This window comes from Triturus cristatus, chromosome 8, assembly GCF_964204655.1.
Source record: "Triturus cristatus chromosome 8, aTriCri1.1, whole genome shotgun sequence".
Taxonomy (NCBI): Eukaryota; Metazoa; Chordata; class Amphibia; order Caudata; family Salamandridae; genus Triturus; species Triturus cristatus.
In genome coordinates this window covers 456,322,721-456,341,085 of record NC_140591.1, presented here as the reverse complement: position 1 = coordinate 456,341,085, position 18,365 = coordinate 456,322,721, and the positions used below count along the sequence as shown (strand labels likewise).

The 18,365-nt window shown below is 47.0% G+C and overlaps 1 protein-coding gene across 1 annotated transcript in view; it reads right to left on the bottom strand.

Annotated features, from left to right (window-relative positions):
• Window positions 1–18,365, bottom strand: part of RB1 (RB transcriptional corepressor 1) — a 1,278,597-nt gene that overhangs the window by 682,270 nt on the left and 577,962 nt on the right. The window contains exon 17 of the mRNA XM_085621884.1: window positions 7,954–8,135. Within this exon, the coding sequence (XP_085478010.1) occupies window positions 7,954–8,135 (182 nt within the window). The remainder of the gene's footprint in view (window positions 1–7,953; window positions 8,136–18,365) is intronic.

The window sequence follows — 18,365 nt, the reverse complement described above, 5'->3', positions numbered from 1 at the left end:
ATGAGCTGCGACCACCGCCATCACTTTCATGAACACCCGAGGGGCACTGGTGAGGCAGAAGGGGAGCACGGTAAACTGAAAGTGCTTGTGACCTACCGTGAACCGCAGGCAACGCCGGTGGGCCGGCAGGACGGGGATGTGGAAATAAGCGCCCTGCAAGTCCAACGCTACCATCCAGTCTCCGGGGTCTAGGGCAGCCAGAACCTGAGCTAATGTCAGCATCTTGAACTTCGACTTCCGGAGGAAGGCGTTGACGCTCCTGAGGTCCAAGATAGGACGTAGGCCCCCTTTGCCCTTCTTGGGAACCAGAAAGTAGTGGGAGTAACAACCCCGTCCTACTTCTGGGCCAGGAACGCACTCGATGGCCCCCTTGGCCAAGAGGGCCGTAACTTCCTCCTGCAGAAGTTGCAAGTGATCCCCCGACATGCGGTGGTACTGCGGTGGCATGGCTGGAGGGGTCACCTTGAAGGGGAGGGAGTAGCCCCTTTGGACGATTTGCAGCACCCACCTGTCCGAAGTGATGATACGCCAGTGGAGCAGGTGATGGCGAACTCGGCCTCCCACTGGCGTGGAATGGGCCTAAAAGCTCGGACTAGGAAGGCTTTGAGGCAGATGCTGCGGGAGCGGATGTGGACTGACTGGCTCTCTGTACCCCTGCTCCGCCACGGCGAATTCCACGTCCGCGACCGCGTTGAGGCTGGTTCTGCGGCCTGTGGCTGGACGAACGTGAGGGGGCGCCCCTTCCTTGGCCACGAAATGGGCGAAAAGCAGAAGTTTGCTGGCGCTGGGCCGACAGACCCAAGGACTTGGCCGTAGCCCTAGAGTCCTTAAAGCGCTCCAGCGCGCTATCTGCTTTGTCGCCAAAAAGGCGACAGCCATCAAAGGGCATGTCCATGAGAGTGCTCTGGACATAACCTGAAAAGTTTGTGGTTCTCAGCCAGGCGTGACGACGAATCGCCTCTGTTGTTGCAATCGCTCTGTCCAGCGAGTCTGTGGTGTCAAGTCCACATCGAATAGAATACCGTGCTGCATCACGCACCTTAGCAAGAGCCTGGGCGAGCCGTGTCCTGGCCTCCTCTGGACACTGGGGCAGCACGTCCACCACCGTATCCCACAGAGTGGGTGTAACAGTCCAAAAGGCATGCGGTATTAATGGACCGCAACCCAAGACTGAGTGAGGAAAACAGTTTCTTGCCAAACTGTTCCATCCTTTTGGATTCCCGGTCCGGAGGTGCGGACGGGAAGGCGGTTTGGGGCGTGGAGGCCTGGATAACCAGACTCCCAGGGGTGGGGTGTACGAACAGAAAGCAGGGGTCGCCCGGAGCTGGGCGGTGGCGCGGGGCCACGTTCCGATCCACAGGAGAGACTGTGGAGGGCTTGGACCAAGTGCCCATCAGAACGTCGGTGAGGGCCTCATTAAACTGCAGCAGAGGCTCCGAAGAGCTTACTGGCGGTTGAAGCACCTCAGTGAGGAGGTTAGTCCTCACGGCCGCTGCAGGGAGTTCCAGGCGCAAGGCCTGGGCTGCCCTGCGCAGCACCACAGCATAAGTAGCACCCTCCTCCGTAGCCACGGAAGGAGGAGAGATGAAACCAGTGTCAGGCGAAGTATCTAGACCACTGGCCTTCCCCAGCTCATCTGCCCAGTCCTGACTTAACTGGCACTGCTGTGCCAGAGGGTTCTCAGACCCCTCCCAGTCCTCCCCTTTATCCGTGTCCTGGTAAACAGGCAGAAATGATGGAGCCGGGTCATAGGCGCTCCGACGCCAGACCCGGACCGGGGCTGAAACCAGGGACGGCATCGTCCGAGGACAGCGCCGGGTGCAACACCATGGGGGTCGGCGCCAGCGGAGGAGTCGTGAGGTCAACTGGCGTCAACCGGGATCCAGGCCTGGATCCCACGGGGGCCTGCGGCGTCGGGACCGAAGTCGACGACGGCACCGGGGCCGAAGCTGCTGGCTCGCTAGGACCCCCAGTCAGACCTGCGGGTCCCGGAGGTGCGCCGGCAGGCCTCGACGGCGGGAAGAGAGTTCTCATGGCCACGAGAAAGTCTCGAATCTCGCCCGGAGTCGCGAGAAAGCCCAGGGACCGGAGGGTGTGGGGTCGGATGCGACTCCTGCAGCTCCAGCGGAGCCGCGTGGGTGGTGCCACCTGAACCCTCCGAGTCGCGCGAGGGAAGTCAGAAGAGCGATGTCGCTTCTTCAACTTCTTTATGGCATGCCTAGACTTACCTGAGTGCAAGGACTTGGATCCCAACGAGCGGTAATGACTGCGGATCCGTGACCCGCCCCTCAACTTCCTCCTCGACCGGGACCTCGAGCGGCACGGAGCCGAGTGACGGATCTCGAGGAGCTTGCGAGACCGCTCCTGTCTAGCTTTCGACATCAAGGCCCAGCAGTCGGGGCACGACTTGTCATCGTGGTCGGCCCCAAGACAGTAGAGACACTGATGGTGGGGGTCGGTAACCGGCATCAGTCCGTGACCGACGTCACTCGGCTTGAACCCAGGCATCCCTACCGGCACCAGGAGTTGAAGTCGACTCGAAAAAGATAGTCAAAGTGTCCAAAAAGTTAGTCAAAAAATGAGTAAGGGTACGCTCTTCCCGGATCTGCGCATGCTGGCGCGGAAAAAAGAAGAACTGATGTCAGCGCGTGAGGGCGGCGTCTAAGTACTCCGACGACATCATCCCGGCGATCACGGCGCCGACGACGGACGTGGAGCCGCAGACGACGCCTAGCGACATGCAGGGGTACTGCTGACAAAAAATCTTTCCGGATCCAGCCTGACGCCTGGGGATACTCTAAGGTAAGGAATCTAACTAACGTGTTTCTTTCAGATACATTTGTACAGAATATTTCATTGCTATTTTGTATTCATTCGCTTGCGTCCACTGGTAACTCAGTTCCCCAAAGTTTACTCACATACCACAGATATCCAAAGGCTGGGAGTAAGGAAGAAGGCCTGGGTGGAGGTGGTAACAGATTCCACCACATTGGCCTACTGTGAGTCTTTTACTGTCTTAATCCTCCTCATTCAATCGTTAAACTGACCCAGGAGAGAGAAGTCTGGTAAGGAAAGGGGCGGTAGTGTTTACTGTAAACCACAACAGATCACTGCAATAATTCTAGTGCTATGGGACCTTAATTCTCCAGTGGTCAACCAGATAAATGAATGGGCAGTGTAGCATTCCTTCTACACGCGGACAATAAGAATGGCAAATTAAGTGTGTAAGCATCACTGAGGAACTATGAGTATCCACAATTTGCGCAACGTAGGGGTAACTCCTAACCCCAACAAAAAAATTAAATAAAACCAGTTTTCTCTGAATATAGAGATGGTAGTCAAGTTAGCTGGAAACTTCCTTTTGGGCAATTTCACATATCTTTTGTGAAATGTTGTGTAATTATGTTAATTGCAAACCTGGTTTTTAACCTTTTATTTTACGTGTGAAATGCATCCACATGGGAAGCAAGGATGCATTTGTCACTAAGGAAATTGCGCAAAAAATGCAGACATCACAAAGAGTTTTGTCATGCTCCAAACAATTTTTTTTTGCCTAGAAGAACTCAAAATTATATAAAGTGGGTAAACCTTCAATAACAAGCATACCACCAAATGCTGTTAGTATGCAAGATAACGCTGTGTAACAAACATTTAGCCAGGCCTAGCTGTAATATACAGATGCTCAATGCTTCCAGAAGAGAGTTTGTGGACCTTCCAAAAACAAGAACAAAGCATACTCTCTGGTGGAGAATTCCCTAGATTTTGTGCCCACCAGAGCAAGCTACAGAAAACTATGGTATACAAACACTAAACTCTAGAGGAGCTAAGTATCAACAGAAAAAAGTTATGGGGCCCTAACATTAGGCATCACAACATCCAGTGCAACATATACCAATAATAAAAACTGGCTAATAGTTCTTCCTAAATTCTTCTGAGACTGTTTACCTCAACTTAACCTATATAAAGAATGAAAAACAATACAGCGCTCATCATGTAAGGGATGGTAGCTCAAATGTGGCAGGAGACTGGTTCAACACTAGGAGTATGCTACTGCACTGTTCTATAAAGACCAACAGAGACTAGCTAATTCTATTGGTGGGAATTCCACACCTCTTACCACAGACAGTTTGGGCCAAAATTACACAGGAGTATCTCTATGCGAATCAAGAACTGTGCTCTGTCATTGCCAGCAATGAATGCTGATTTGCCATCCCATTCCACAAGGTGACAGCTTACTTGGTCCAACATCAGATTAGTTATTTTGATTGCTTTAAGATTGCATTCATAAGGAGAGCAACGCAACAAGCAATTTCTTTCCCAAATGTGGGAATACATTTCCAAACTCCGACTGGCACAGAAAGACTGATTGCCAGAATGACCATCTGATCACTTCCTTCCCAAATTTAAATCACTTCACTGGCTGATCTTCAACTTCAGAGTCAGATTGAAGACCTTCTGTTACACCCAGTATAGGAAAGCTCCAAAGTACAAACACTGTCAAATGTTTCACTCTTCACAAAGTTGATTCCAGCATTCATCAGGCAAACTGGGCCAGAATTAGCGTAAGGTGGACCCGGTACTCTCTGTCAAACTCATGGTCCGCCCAACCCATGTAGATATGGGCAGATCTTCACCTTTGATGGTGTTGCCCCCGTTGTCCCAGTAGACAGAAAGCTTACACCGACGACCTGAAAGAGTGCTGGCCGTCAGAGTAAGGCAATCACACTGCCTGCCCAATTTAGGGATTAAAGTCTCATGTACTTTTTTAATGCTCATCACTACCAGAAAAACCTGGAAACAACAACCAGGTTCTTATGCTGAAATGGGCTTCTGTTTTGTATTGCTAAACACTGCCATTTGGTAGATGGTGGAGTTGAAGGGTGGAACTGCAGTTTCTGTTGTTCAGAGCATGAAGAGTCCTTTATGTGAGGACAGTTTGTCACTTTTCTTGATCACTGCTAAGTGTGGCTGTTGATAGCGAGCTGCAGAATGCTCACATCTCTTTGTATTGCTGCTGTGGGTGCTCTAACCTGCCGTAAGGAGCAGCACTCTACACAAACGTCAAGTCTGGTAGACAGCTTGGAAAGGAGACCCAAACCAGTGCTGAAAGTGCACACAGGCAATCCACATTCCTGTTCTGTTGAGCCTATAAAAAAGTGAGAATTTTTGACCCACTTGTTGTTCCAGTTCCAAGTTCTCTTTGAGGAGTACCCCGAGAATGAGAGCTAGTGTCTGCCTGACAGCACGTTTCTGAGAGGTGACGGGATATCACCTGGAATCTAACCTGGAAGCAACAGCCATGTCCCCATCCTGAAGCGCCTGGAAGCAGACTAGCCTGAGAAAAAGAGGAAAGGAGTGAGCCAATCCTGCAAGAGAAGCTCACTACAAGGATAAATCAAAGCGGCTGACACCAAAGCTGGCAGTCCAACAGCCTGAGACTCGCAAGCGAAGGACTGGCATGTTCCGAGAGAACAGCACTGTCTCTTCTGTTGTCAGCCGGACATGTGGCACTGTCCTGAAGTGTGCTTGAGTGGTCTCTGCCACTGTGACTCTAAACGCAGCTAACTTGTGGGACTGCTCTGGGTGTGTGCCTGAGCAGACTACGAATCATGACCCTGAACACGGCCTGAAGTGTGTTCGATGGTCAGGCTACAAGAGCTTCCCTTAAACCCATTAGAACCAGAGTATACAATTAGAACAGGCAACAATGGTTCACACAGGTATCATACATACAATAATATTGTACGTGGCCAAAATAGTATTATGATAATTATATTATTATATTATGATCCATAAACATGATGATATTAAGGAGACCTTTCTAATTATTCCTCGGAGTTGCCTAGTACCATACAAAAGATTTGTATATTTTATGGTATTGCATTGGTTTTTTTTGTGCTTTGACAGATTGCACTTTGTCTTTTATTTAGCTGTCACTGGTGTATGTTTATGGATCATAATATAAAAAACACGTTTCACTTTTTTAAACAAATGGTGTTTGTTATGATTACAAGCATTTTTATTTATTCTGACCAGTGGTGTTTGGTGTGACCTCAGTTAGTCCCAGGTACCTGACATGTTTAATGACTCCGTGAGAATATTTTATCAACTTACAATATTATTGTATGTATGATACCGTCTGAAGTGTGCCCGAGCAGATTGTGCCACTAGGACCACAACTGTGGTGCCTCAAAGTGGACTGAGCTTCTGCAAGTGGAAGCGTGGTCAGAGAAAACTGCATCGTCACATTGAGTAACTGGTCCTCCGCAGACTGAGCAACTGACCAAACATCATGTGTGTAGTCTCTGAACTGCAAAGCCACCACCTGAGAAGAGCCGGATGTAGCCCAATTACCTCTGACCCCACCAACTTACCTTCACCGGGAACAGGGTCTGTGAAGCACCCGAGAAAGCCAGTGAAACTGGAGCCTACTGCCAAATAGGCCCAAGGAGCAGGTCCTGCAATGGCAACTGGCACATCTCCTTCACAGTGAAGGGAAGAAGGGGAACTAACATGTGCTGCGATACTGACCTCAACTGGCAAAGAGGGCTTGCATTTGTGAGAAAGTTCACCCTGGGACTAAGACTGTAGATCTAAGAGAATAAACTGCATGAGAGGGGTAGCTCCGCAGCTGTGCCTGAAACCTACCACACATTTTACTTTGGGACCAAGGAGGTGAAGGTTGGGGGAGGACAGTATGAGGGAACTTGAACCCTGGCAATAGAGGCCAAATGCCAGTGATTATTTGTAACAGACGAGAACTGGGTTGGACAATCACTTATTGAGTTGTTGGTTGATTTTGAGTCCTGAGCTTGATGTACCCGCACCCTACCTCCCGGACACGCCTGTAAATGCTCGCTGTTGCGCTGCTACCACAGAGAGTCAAGTGCTGAAAGAGGTATACTTGTGTCAGTTTGCAGAGGAATATGAGGCAGGACCCTGGTACATCAGAGGCAAGCTATCCCAGGCCTGACGGCCGAGGTCCAGTAGCCCCTACTTGACTTGTGCCCCCGAAACAAGTCAAGTCATATCCAACCCCAACATAAAAAGGAAACACTATCCTTGCTAATTGCAATACTGAAGAGTCATTCATCAAGTGCACATGTGTTTTAGAAGTAACTGGGTTCTCATTTGTATGGTACAGATACAAACATCCTCCCCAGCGCACATCTCTGCCCCTTGACTCCCTCAGTCTCATGCTCAGCAAAATGCTGACGGGATAAATGCTTTTAAAATCAGAAATATTCTTAAACGTCAGAAAGAGTAACTTAAAAAGTAGTTTTTTTAAATTCAAGAACATGATGTTTAAACACAAATAGCAACCGTAAGAATAACATATAAATAACAACTGTAGATAAGTCTCACTAAAAGGTACTGCGATATAGTAAATGCAAAAGTATACACTGCAAATCAGATAACACTGCTTACCAAAGGGGAAAACAAGATGGAAGGTGAAAGAACAATTGTTCTCAATATTTGAGGCAGTTCATCTAAAGTTCATTCAGATTCAATTTGTTAAATAATAATTTTAATAACTTTACAATAAACTGTGTCATGTTTCGAGAGAAGCTGGACACACCTTGGCACCAGTAAGTTTACAGATCATGCTCATGACTCCCCTCACACAATTAACATCTGCTGCCATACTTTTGGTCATCAGCTGGCTGTACAATGGCAAGCCCTCTGCCCTGGGGATTTAACATCCTAATACTAATAGTAAACAAAACTATGGGCATAGACGACTATCTAAATTGTATACTACACAACAAGTATTTACTGTACACCAATGAAAACGCTGTCACACCAAATCTCACCCCAAAAATAAACAAATAATAATGTCCAACCTAAAATAATACGAGTAATAAGCACATCATGTCATCCTGATTTGAAACCGGTGATTCTTTTTACAATTTCAGGTAATACTGTGAAAATATAACGGGTTTAGTTACTTACTGATCGCCAAGCCAGAGATTCCATAATACGATGCTCACAGCTTTCCAAGTGTTTGATCATCTCTCTCGTCAGGCTTGGTTCGTCTTTTATAAAACTCTCAATTACTTTATAGAAGTCATAAGGCTCTATTTTAAATACTTCCAATATCCAAGGAAAAGACAAATCGGTTTCTCTGCTGATGCCTGTAATAACATACACAATACTGTTTGTTCAGTGGGAAAGGGTATAGAGCATATCTAAATAAAAACTAAGAGGGTAAGGGTTTATTTGCGGCATATACTGTTTTTTGCTTACCAGCACATCCTTTACCTAATGCAGGTTAAAGGAATGCATAGTTAAATCACACTGCTATGACATTGGGCTCAGCCTTACCCAAAACTTCTATAGCAAATCAAACATATATACGATTAACTATTTGCATAGAAGACACCCCAAAATATAAGTTGTAAGTTACAGCATCATAAGCAACTTGATTCTAGGGATGTACGGAGGAAGATCAAGATCTAAGTTTATTTGTAGTTTAGTGTAATACAATATGGTTAAGTGTGGTTAGCATTTCGAATTTAATTCTAACAATGTAAATTGTTTTGTTATACAATTTCTATAGAGCTAAAGTTTACAGATGTTTAAAGATTTATTGGGCAACAACAAACAAATAGAACAGTTTTAATTCAACAAACTATACAGCAGCATTTGAATTAAACATATCAAGGGAATAGACCAGCAAACATCCCAAGCAGATTGCAGGATGCAGGATATACAATTAATTTTAACAGAAAGCTTATGTTTCAGGGATAGGTACAAATCTGCTAACGTGGTGGAACTAGTAACATGGTAGCATCAATATTGTCGGAATAACCAACAGAGAGGTTAGTGGATAACAAGTGGTTAAATCGAACAGTTTGTAGTGGGTCTGCAGATTCATGATTAAAAAGGGAAGCACAGAATGCCATGAGGACACAGCTCATACCCAATAGGCCTCTCTGTGAAATAGCCGGCAAAGTCTAAGGCCAGTGAATGGGTACATTTTAAATGCCTGAGAAATCAGTTTAGGAAGTGTTAGAACAGAATACTTTGAGATCCTCATGAAGTTTGGGACACTAGCTTTCCACAGACATGGACCATAACCTCGAATGAATAGGAGGGGCTTTTCTGCATCTTGAACAACACAAGGGTGTTTTGGTGGAGTGATTTGTTGCGTCTAATTGAATGTTGGCCCCTAGATAACTGTAGTTTGAGGGACAGGTATTTAGCAGAGTATTTGTTTACCATATTGTAGGTAAGACAAATCTGGAGCTAGTTTATTACCGGTAGGTCTGGTGTAATGTATTACACCTGTGAGAACCAGAGAGGAGACATGCAACTTATGCCAAATGTTAAAGGCCTAAGCCCAATGTTAAGGATATCAAATAATACGAATTTTTCATAGTCAATTCTTGATAAGGATAGTGACTTAATCAAAGCATTAAGAACTGTTATAAAAGCTTTAATCATTTTAATTTGCCTTCCTTGGGACTGTGGACTCCTAGTCGTAGACTTGCAGTAAATGTGGTGATTTATCTTCGTGTTTACAGGAAGCTGGCTCTTTATTTGATATACCAAAAAGAGGTATACCGTGTAAAGAGTCAAGGTATTCCCTTATTAGTGGCCAGGAGCTTGCTCTATCAATCCCAGGATGCTCTTCTGCAGGGTAATGAGGTTTAACAGCCTTAGGCTTATCAGGAAGGGGTGTTAGACATCTGCAAAATACACACAATAGTTTATAAAAATAACAAGTCTCTTTACATATATTTAGGCACCAGAATCAATACGATCAGGTAAGTACATTTTGCAAGAAAAATACTTTACGTTTTAAAAACTCGACAGTGCATTTTTCAGAAGCTGCAATGTTATGCTATGGGAGGGAAAAACCAGTACGGCATTCGGGTAGATGACAGCGACTTACGAGAACAATCTCCTTGACTTAAGGAGAGTATGGGGCAAGGTCCAAGGCAGCACCAGCAAGTCACCTTGAGCGGCACTAGGGAGACCGGGTGCAGGAGTGCAATACAACGTCTGGCGCACAATATTAGTCAGTGGGGATTGCTCGGAGTGAAAACAGGCTGTAGATTTAGACTGAGTGGCCACCAGGCTAAACCAACAGAGTGGGACTCAGGATTCACAATGCTCATGGAGCTAGTGACACCTTTGGTCCTCTTCTCCATGGGCCAAGGGAGACAGGCGCAGAGATCTCCTTAGATGTTGGGTTTTCGTCACCAGAAGCAGTCGTTGTAGAGGGGGCCTGCAAACAGAGGCTGCAGGCGGTGTTGAGAAGTTCACTGTTAGGTGGGCTTCAGGTTTGGAAACCATGTTAGCACTGTTGGCCCACTTCGGTTCGGGCGAGGCGGCTCAGGTGCAATGGTGCTTTCCGTTGTCGGGTTTTCGCAGTCTTGGAGCCTCACTTCTCTGGTCTATGTACAACGGGGAGCAGCTCTGCTACTCCACAGGAGATCCTGGTTGCTTCCTGAGGTGCTGGCAGCCCGCCTAGGCTTTTGGAGGCAGAGCAGCTGCAGGATGAGTCGTCTTTGGCAGAATAGTCGGGGACAGCAGGCAGGCCAGTAGGGTTGGTGCCAAGGCAGCTGCTGCTCCTCAGTTCTTGCTTCTCGCAGGTTTTGGGTGTCCTTCTTCTTAGGTCGGTAGAATCTTCTTTCCTGGAGCCAGGGGCTTCCATAAATACTAAATTAAGGGGCATAAAGGGGAGTAAAGGGTGGTAGCCAATGGGACACTTGCCACTGGGGTCAATATGTCCTCTATATGACCACTTCCTGTGGGAAGTGGACATACCTTGCCCCAGAGATTTTAAGTTTGCCATCACCAAGATGGCTAACTCTGAAAAGTCACCTCCACTTCAGGTAATCCACCTTAGGGGTGGTACTAGCAAGAGGGTGGACATGCCTATCTGACTAGCTAATGTTCCCACTTGTCCAGGTGCCAAAGGGTTCTGGAATATGCAGGTTGGCTTCCTCTCCTGTGAGGGGAGCCAGATTCACATATCAAAGGCAATGGGCTCTTTGAAGCTCCTCTGCGTTGGAATGCTAATCAGCAGGTCATCCAGTGGGACGGGGTGTATACACCTTCTGCCCAAGCAGGTTTTGTTTCTGGCCTCCTGAGAGTAAAGGCCCTCACCCTTGGTGGGTCAGAAACTGGTCTCTGGTGACAGGCTGGCAAAAACCAGTCAGTCACCAAACCAGTAGGTGGAAGGTTCACAGGGGGCACCTCTAAGGTGCCCTCTGTCTGCATGCATTAATAAATCCAACACTGGAATCAGTGTGGGTTTATTAATATGAGATGTTTGATACCAAACATCCCTAGTTTCAGTGAAGCCATCATGTAGCTCGGGAACTTGTTTTCATCAGTGTCCAGCACATGTTCTTAAAATGGCTTCCCTGGTCATTTGTACTGGCAGCAATAGAGCTGATCAGTACAGGATCATATCTGCTCATGCAGATATGTCCACATATGCAGTATAGTGCACCCTGCCTTAGGGCTGTAACGCCTGCTGTAGGGGTGACTCACCTATACTGCATGCATTGTCTGTGGGCATGGCACCCAGGAGTGTGTGCCATGTCGTGTTTTTACTTTGGTCTGCACTCAGCCTGCAGCGAAAATCTGCACGTGCTTGGTGAGAGGTCCTTCAGAGTGGCACAATTCGTTCAGCATCCCTTAAGGACCCTCTTTAGCCTCCTTGCCCTAGGTACCAGAGGTACCATTAACTAGGACCTTACAGGGGGCTACAGGTATTGCCAACTAGGGTACAATTGCACAGCTTTGGGAAAGAGATGCGGCACTGGGAACCTGGTTATCAGAAACCCAGTGCACTTTCAGTCGAAATCACATTAAGTACCAGGCAAAAAGTGGGGGTGGCCATGTCAAAAAGGGACACTTTCCTACAGTGTTGAACACTGTGAGAAACCTGTGTATTTGGCATTTTGTATAGTTTATTGAGAAATGCCAGAAAAGGTCCATTGCAAAATGACGTTTAAGCCAGAAGGTGCATGTTACACGAGGTAAAATTCTGCTTTTGATACACAGTGGTCTATTTTTCATCTGTTAGATTTTAGACAGGCATTTCACTAGGTGGATATAGTACCTGGAGTGAGACACTCGGCTGCAACTAAATATCATTGGTATGTTGCTGCAAATTTACAACAAGAGATCCTAGTAAAATGCCAAAGGGCTCAATGTGCATATCAAAAAGCATAGGGGCAAGTATGAACCTCTAGGGACTTTAAAAGGGGCAGGTAGGAAAGATGCTTTTCATGCAGACAGACGCAAACTATCTTAGCATTACGCTTTCAATAATAAAAAGTGACTTCAAGATGTTTAATCAGGTTATCATAATCTGCAGTACGTAAAACTGAGGACAAGTCAAGAATGACCTATGACTGAGTCTTTCCATTAATCAATATCCTGAGTGTATCATCCATTACATTGTGGGTGGCTGCATCTGTCTACTGATCCACTCTTTAATCGTTATTTAGACACCTAATAAGTTACCTGTTTGAGATGACAAGCAAAACAATTTAGAAAGATTTTGGCTATTAGGGGAAAGCGATGACGATTTGAGGGTTTTTGACACAAAAGGCAAACCAGCGATGGACTTTAAAATACAAAGTTGATTCCGAATGGCATTTGTTTCTCCAATTTAATGCACAAAGGAGCATACATATTGAGAGGCCTTTTATTGGGTTTCTAGGGCAGCTGGGTTATTGGTCTTTCTCCTGCACTGGTAAGAATATTTTTCAAAATATTGCATTTCAATTGAAATGGCCAAGTACTCCATTTAGTACTCACACTCTCTAGGTATCTAGACATCAAGACTGACTTGACGAGGGTAGTTTTAAGAACTTTAAAGTAACACAACAAAGAACACTTAACTTGATTTTCCTGTCAGTCCTTTATGAAAAAAAGAAATCAACTTTAAAAGTTGATATATGTGGAAAACTAGAAGATTTTAGCATCTTCCGAGCGCCAAGAATCAATCCCACCAGAAGTCATAGCTCATAGGCACTGAGCACACTAGAAATTCTTTCTGTTGATTAACAGGTTGGACAGGAATCAATGGCACTTCTCTGACACAGACTTGAAAATAGTGCTAGACACTGTCAAATACCTACACTTATCATGGCGAGAAAGATTTAATAGACGGCAACCAGGGTAAGGCCGTTACATCGATTCAACACTCACTGACGTTTTGGAATGTGCTGCCATTGTCAACAGTAGGCCAAGTGGCAGTCTCCAAGATGCTGATACTGCCCAGATTGTTATACTGCTTCTTGGTGTTTCCGGTGATACTTGAGCAGGCTCTTATTTTAGGTAACAGCAATCCCTGCTCTCATCGCTGTTTGGGAGGGAAGTGGGAAGCTGAATGGTGATAATTCAATTATACCTCCCACTAACGGATGACGGTCTGGGTACCCCCAATTATGAACTTTACTATGCAGCAGCTCAATTACAATGGCCAGTGTGGAAGCTGGCAGGGTGTGCAGACCCGAAAACATGAGGCATCAGAAATCACCTGGGTGGGACCCCCAACATTAGCTTGTCTGTTGGGAATGGACAGGAGACGAGCTACCACTAATCTACTATTGAAAGCAACAGCTGGACTCGGAAGACGTACGTGCGAGGCAGCTCGGGGAAAGGAATATGCTACTTACCAGTATGCATCTGTTCTTGGCATGTAGAGCTGCAGATCTATACACTGTGCATAGATCGTCATCTGGTGTTGGGCCCGGATGTTTGCAGTTTGTTTTTCTTCTTGGACAATCTTTGGAAGTCACGAGTTCGGTGACTCCTCCTTCGGTCCGTACTGCGCATGGGCTTCGGCTCCATCCTCAGATTGTTTTTCGCCAGCAGGGAAAAGATGGAGCGTAGTGATGATAGTAAAGAAACCCATGTGTGTTGTATCTAAATAAGATAGACTGGAACGGATACAGGTAGCGGGGAGGCGGGTGGGCGTGTATAGATCTGCAGCTCTACATGCCAAGAACAGATGCATACTGGTAAGTAGCATATTCCGTTCGAGGCATATGAGCTGCAGATTATACACTGTGCATAGATTATATAGCAGTACCCAACCCTAGCGGCGACCACCGGTATCCGTTGCAGTGGTTTGAAACAGTGTCTTAGGTACAGCCTGGCCCACACTAGCTTGTTGCTTGGAGTGCACGTCTACACAGTAATGTTTTGTGAAGGTGTGCGGTGTTGACCATGTGGCTGCTTTGCAGATGTCATCTAAGGGTATGTTCCCTAGAAAAGCCATAGAAGCCCCTATCTTTCTTGTAGAGTGGGCTTTAGGTGGAACAGATAATGTTCTTTTCGCTTTGTGATAGCAAATTTGTATGCACTTTACAATCCACCTAGCTATCCCTGATTTTGAGATGGGGTTGCCTTTATGCGTTGGAGAGAAGGAGACAAACAACTGTTTAGTCTTTCTGAAAGGTTGTGTTCTTTGTATGTAGTAAAGTAAAGCCCTTTTCACATCAAGTGTGTGTAGAGCCCTTTCCGCAACAGATTGAGGTTGCGAGAAAAAAAACGGTAATTCCACCGATTGATTGAGATGAAAGGGGGAAATGACCTTAGGCAGAAATTTTGGATTTGTGCAAAGTATCACCTTGCTGTGATGTATCTGTAGAAAGGGTTCTTGTATAGTGAACGCTTGTATTTCACTAACCCTTCTAAGGGAAGTGATAGTTACGAGGAAAGCTGTCTTCCAAGTAAGGAACTGTAGCTCACATTTATGCATTGGTTCGAAAGGCGGACCCATTAGCCTTGTAAGAACTACGTTTAGATTCCACACAGGTGAGGGTGGTGCCCTGGGCGGAATTACTCTTTTAAGGCCTTCCATGAAGGCTTTAATAGCAGGCACTCTAAAAAGTGATAAATGCTGTCTGTTTTGCAGGTAAGCAGCAATTGCTGCTAGGTGTAGACGGATGGATGAATATGCCAGGTTACACCTTTGAAGATGGAGCAGGTAGCATATGATGTGCTGTATGGATACATCTAAAGGGTCGATTGTATTGTTACGGCAGTAAACAACAAATCTCTTCCACTTTGCGGCATAGCATGCTCGAGTGGTAGGACGTCTGGCTTCCCTTATAATGTTCATGCAATCAGGGGGAAGGTTAAGGTATCCAAATTCTAAGATTTCAGGAGCCAGATCGCTAGGTTGAGCTGAGCTGGGTCCGGGTGCCTGATTTCTCCATGGTTCTGGGTTAGGAGGCATGGGGACAGGTGCAGTTTTTGGTGTGGTACCACTGAGAGCTGTAGTAGTGTGGTGTACCACGGCTGCCTGGCCCATGTTGGAGCTACCAGAATGAGTCTGAGGGAGTGCTGTTGTAGCTTCCTTACCACTAATGGAATTAGCGGGAGAGGTGGAAAGGCGTATGCAAATTTGCCTGACCAGCTCATCCATATCGCATTGCCTTTGGACAATGGGTGTGGGTATCTGGCGGCGAAGCTTGGGCATTTTATGTTTTCGTGGGTGGCGAAGAGGTCTATCTGAGGATGCCCCCACTTGTGGAAGAATGGGTGAAGAACTTGTGGATGCAGTTCCCATTCGTGCATTTGCTGCGTTTGTCTGCTGAGCAGATCTGCCATGGTGTTTTGTATACCTCGGACGTGTTGTGCCAGGAGAAAGATTCTTTGTGGGATTGCCCATCTCCATATGCTCTGTGCTAACCGAGAGAGCTGGGGAGAGTGTGTCCCCCCCTGTTTTTGAATATAATACATTGCAGTCATATTGTCTGTGCGAATGAGGACTGCTTTGGCTGAGATTTGTTTCAGGGCTAGAAAGATCGCCAATAACTCCAGATGGTTGATGTGGAGTAACCTTTGTTGTGGCGCCCATACACCTTGCACTGTGAGGTGTAATAGGTGCGCTCCCCAGCCGGAGAGCGATGTGTCCGTCGTTAGAATCACCTGAGGAACCGGGTCCAGGAACGGTCGCCCTTTGGAAAGGTTTGTGGTGTTCCACCACTGCAGAGAGCGATGGGTGCGACCGTCCACCAACACCAGATCCGTCAGCTGTCCCTGGGCCTGGTTCCACTGGCGTGCTAGGCACTCTTGGAGTGGACGCATGTGGAGTCTTTTTTTTTTTTTCTTTTTTTTTTGGCCTCATCTCACCTGATCAAGCGGCAGCGGATTTAATAGCCAACAAATAAGGATGGAACGGGGGGAGGCCCAGTGGCTTACCGCGCTTGCATGAGGCACTATGAAGATGCAAGATGCCATCATTCCTATTAGCTTCATAAACCCTCTTGCGGGGAGAGAGTGCTGAAGAATGAATCTTTGGCGCAAGGCTTGTATGCTTGCGATTCTGGCTGAATTGGGATAGGCTATAACTTTTGAGGTGTCTATAGTGGCCCCGAGGTATTGCTTCGTGTGAGACGGTATCAGCTGGGACTTTTGGTGGTTCACCGTGAAGCCTAGCTGGTGGAGTAGTTGGATGGTAGTGTTTGTATGTTGCACACACTGGTTGTAGGACGCGGCTTTTATTAGCCAGTCGTCCAAGTAAGGGAAGACGTGAATGTGTTGTCTTCTGAGGTGTGCCGCCACTACTGCTAGGCATTTGGTAAACACTCTTGGTGCGGTTGTGACCCCGAAGGGAAGAACCTTGAACTGATAATGTTGGCCGTCCACCACAAATCTGAGGTACTTTCTGTGAGAAGGGTGTATTGGAATATGAAAGTATGCGTCTTTCAAGTCCAGTGTAGTGAGAAAGTCGTCCTGGCAGAGGAGTGGGAGAACTTGTTGGAGAGTTACCATGTGAAAATGGTCTGAATGGATGTATGCATTTAGAGGCAGGAGGTCTAGAATGGGCAGTAGGGTCTCGTCTCTCTTTGGTATCAGAAAGTACAGAGAGTAGACCCCTAAATTTTGCTGATTGATGGGGACCTGCTCTATAGCCTGTTTTTGCAGGAGGGAGATTACCTCTTGTTTCAGCAGTGTGGTATGTTCTTGTGACATTGCACGGTGCCTGGGTGGAATATTTGGGGGGGTAGATGGTAGTTCGAGACAGTACCCTGACCGAATAATTTGGGTCACCCATTTGTCTGATGTTATGGTCTCCCAGGTTTGAAAGAAGTCTTGTAGTCTGCCCCCGACCGGAGTGGAATGGTCTGAGGGGAGCGGGGGAAAGTCATTGTGTGGGCGGTGTGGCAGAACGGGCGGTGTTGGTTTTGCCCCTGCCTTTATTATTGTTTCCTCTATATCCACCTCTTTGATAGCCCTTTGTGAAGGTAGTCTGAGGAGGGGACTTGTAGGACGTGGAGGCGTTATCGGTAGAGTAACCCCTGCCAGTGCCTCGAATGGAATGGCGAAAGGAGCGTTTAGGAGTGTGGGATTGTAATGCTCCCATAGACTTCGCCGTATCTGTATCCTTCTTCATTTTTTCCAGGGCTTCGTCTACTTTTGGGCCAAATGAGTGGTGTTGGTCAAAAGGGTGGTTCAATATAGATGCCTGGACCTCCGGCTTAAATCCTGAGATTCTGAGCCAGGCGTGGCGGCGAAGCAGAACACTGGTGTTTATAGCCCTGGAAGATGTGTCTGCTGCGTCAAGTGCACATTTAATAGAGGTGTTGGTAATAATCTTTCCCTCTTGTATCAGTTCATGAGCCTTATATTTATATTTCTCTGGGAGATGTTGCATGAGAGCCTCCAGCTCATCAAAGTGCGCTCTGTCGTATCGCGCCAGCGTGTTGGCGATGCGCCATATATTGGCAGCTTGGGAGGCAGTGCGTTTGCCTGACGCATCTAAGAACTTGGACTCCTTATCGGGTGGTGGAGCCTCACCCGATGACTGAGAATTGGATCGCTTCCTAGCTGTGGATACCACTAATGAGTCTAGGGGTGCAGGTCCTTTAATATAGGCCAGATCTGTGGGGGCTGCCTTATATTTCTTCTCTATTCTGGGGTTTAAGACCCTAGCCCTGACGGGGTCTTTGAAAACCTCTGCCGCATGTTTGGTCACCCCTTTAAGCATGGGTAATATGGCAGTGGATTTATCTGCTATGTCAAAAGTGTCAAGTAGGAAGTCTTCCTCAACTGGATCACTGTGTAACTCCACCCCATGATAATGTGCCGCCCGTTGTAACAAGTGGTGGAACCCCAGGGAGTCCTCTGGTGGAGATGGCCTGGATGGATAAAGATCATCCTGAGGCACATCTGGGACGTCTGGATTATGATAATCCTCCCATGGGTCTGGTGTGCCCGGAGGAGTGGGGTCCTGTGGGGCATCTGTTGGATCATAGTATGGATCCCCTTGGTCATCAGGGTCTGGAGACGGGGTTGGAGAGCGATGAGGCAAGGGTGGAGAAGGTGGAGGCGGAGATGGGGGAGATGGGGGAGGTGGTGGAGGTGGTGGGGAGGGTACT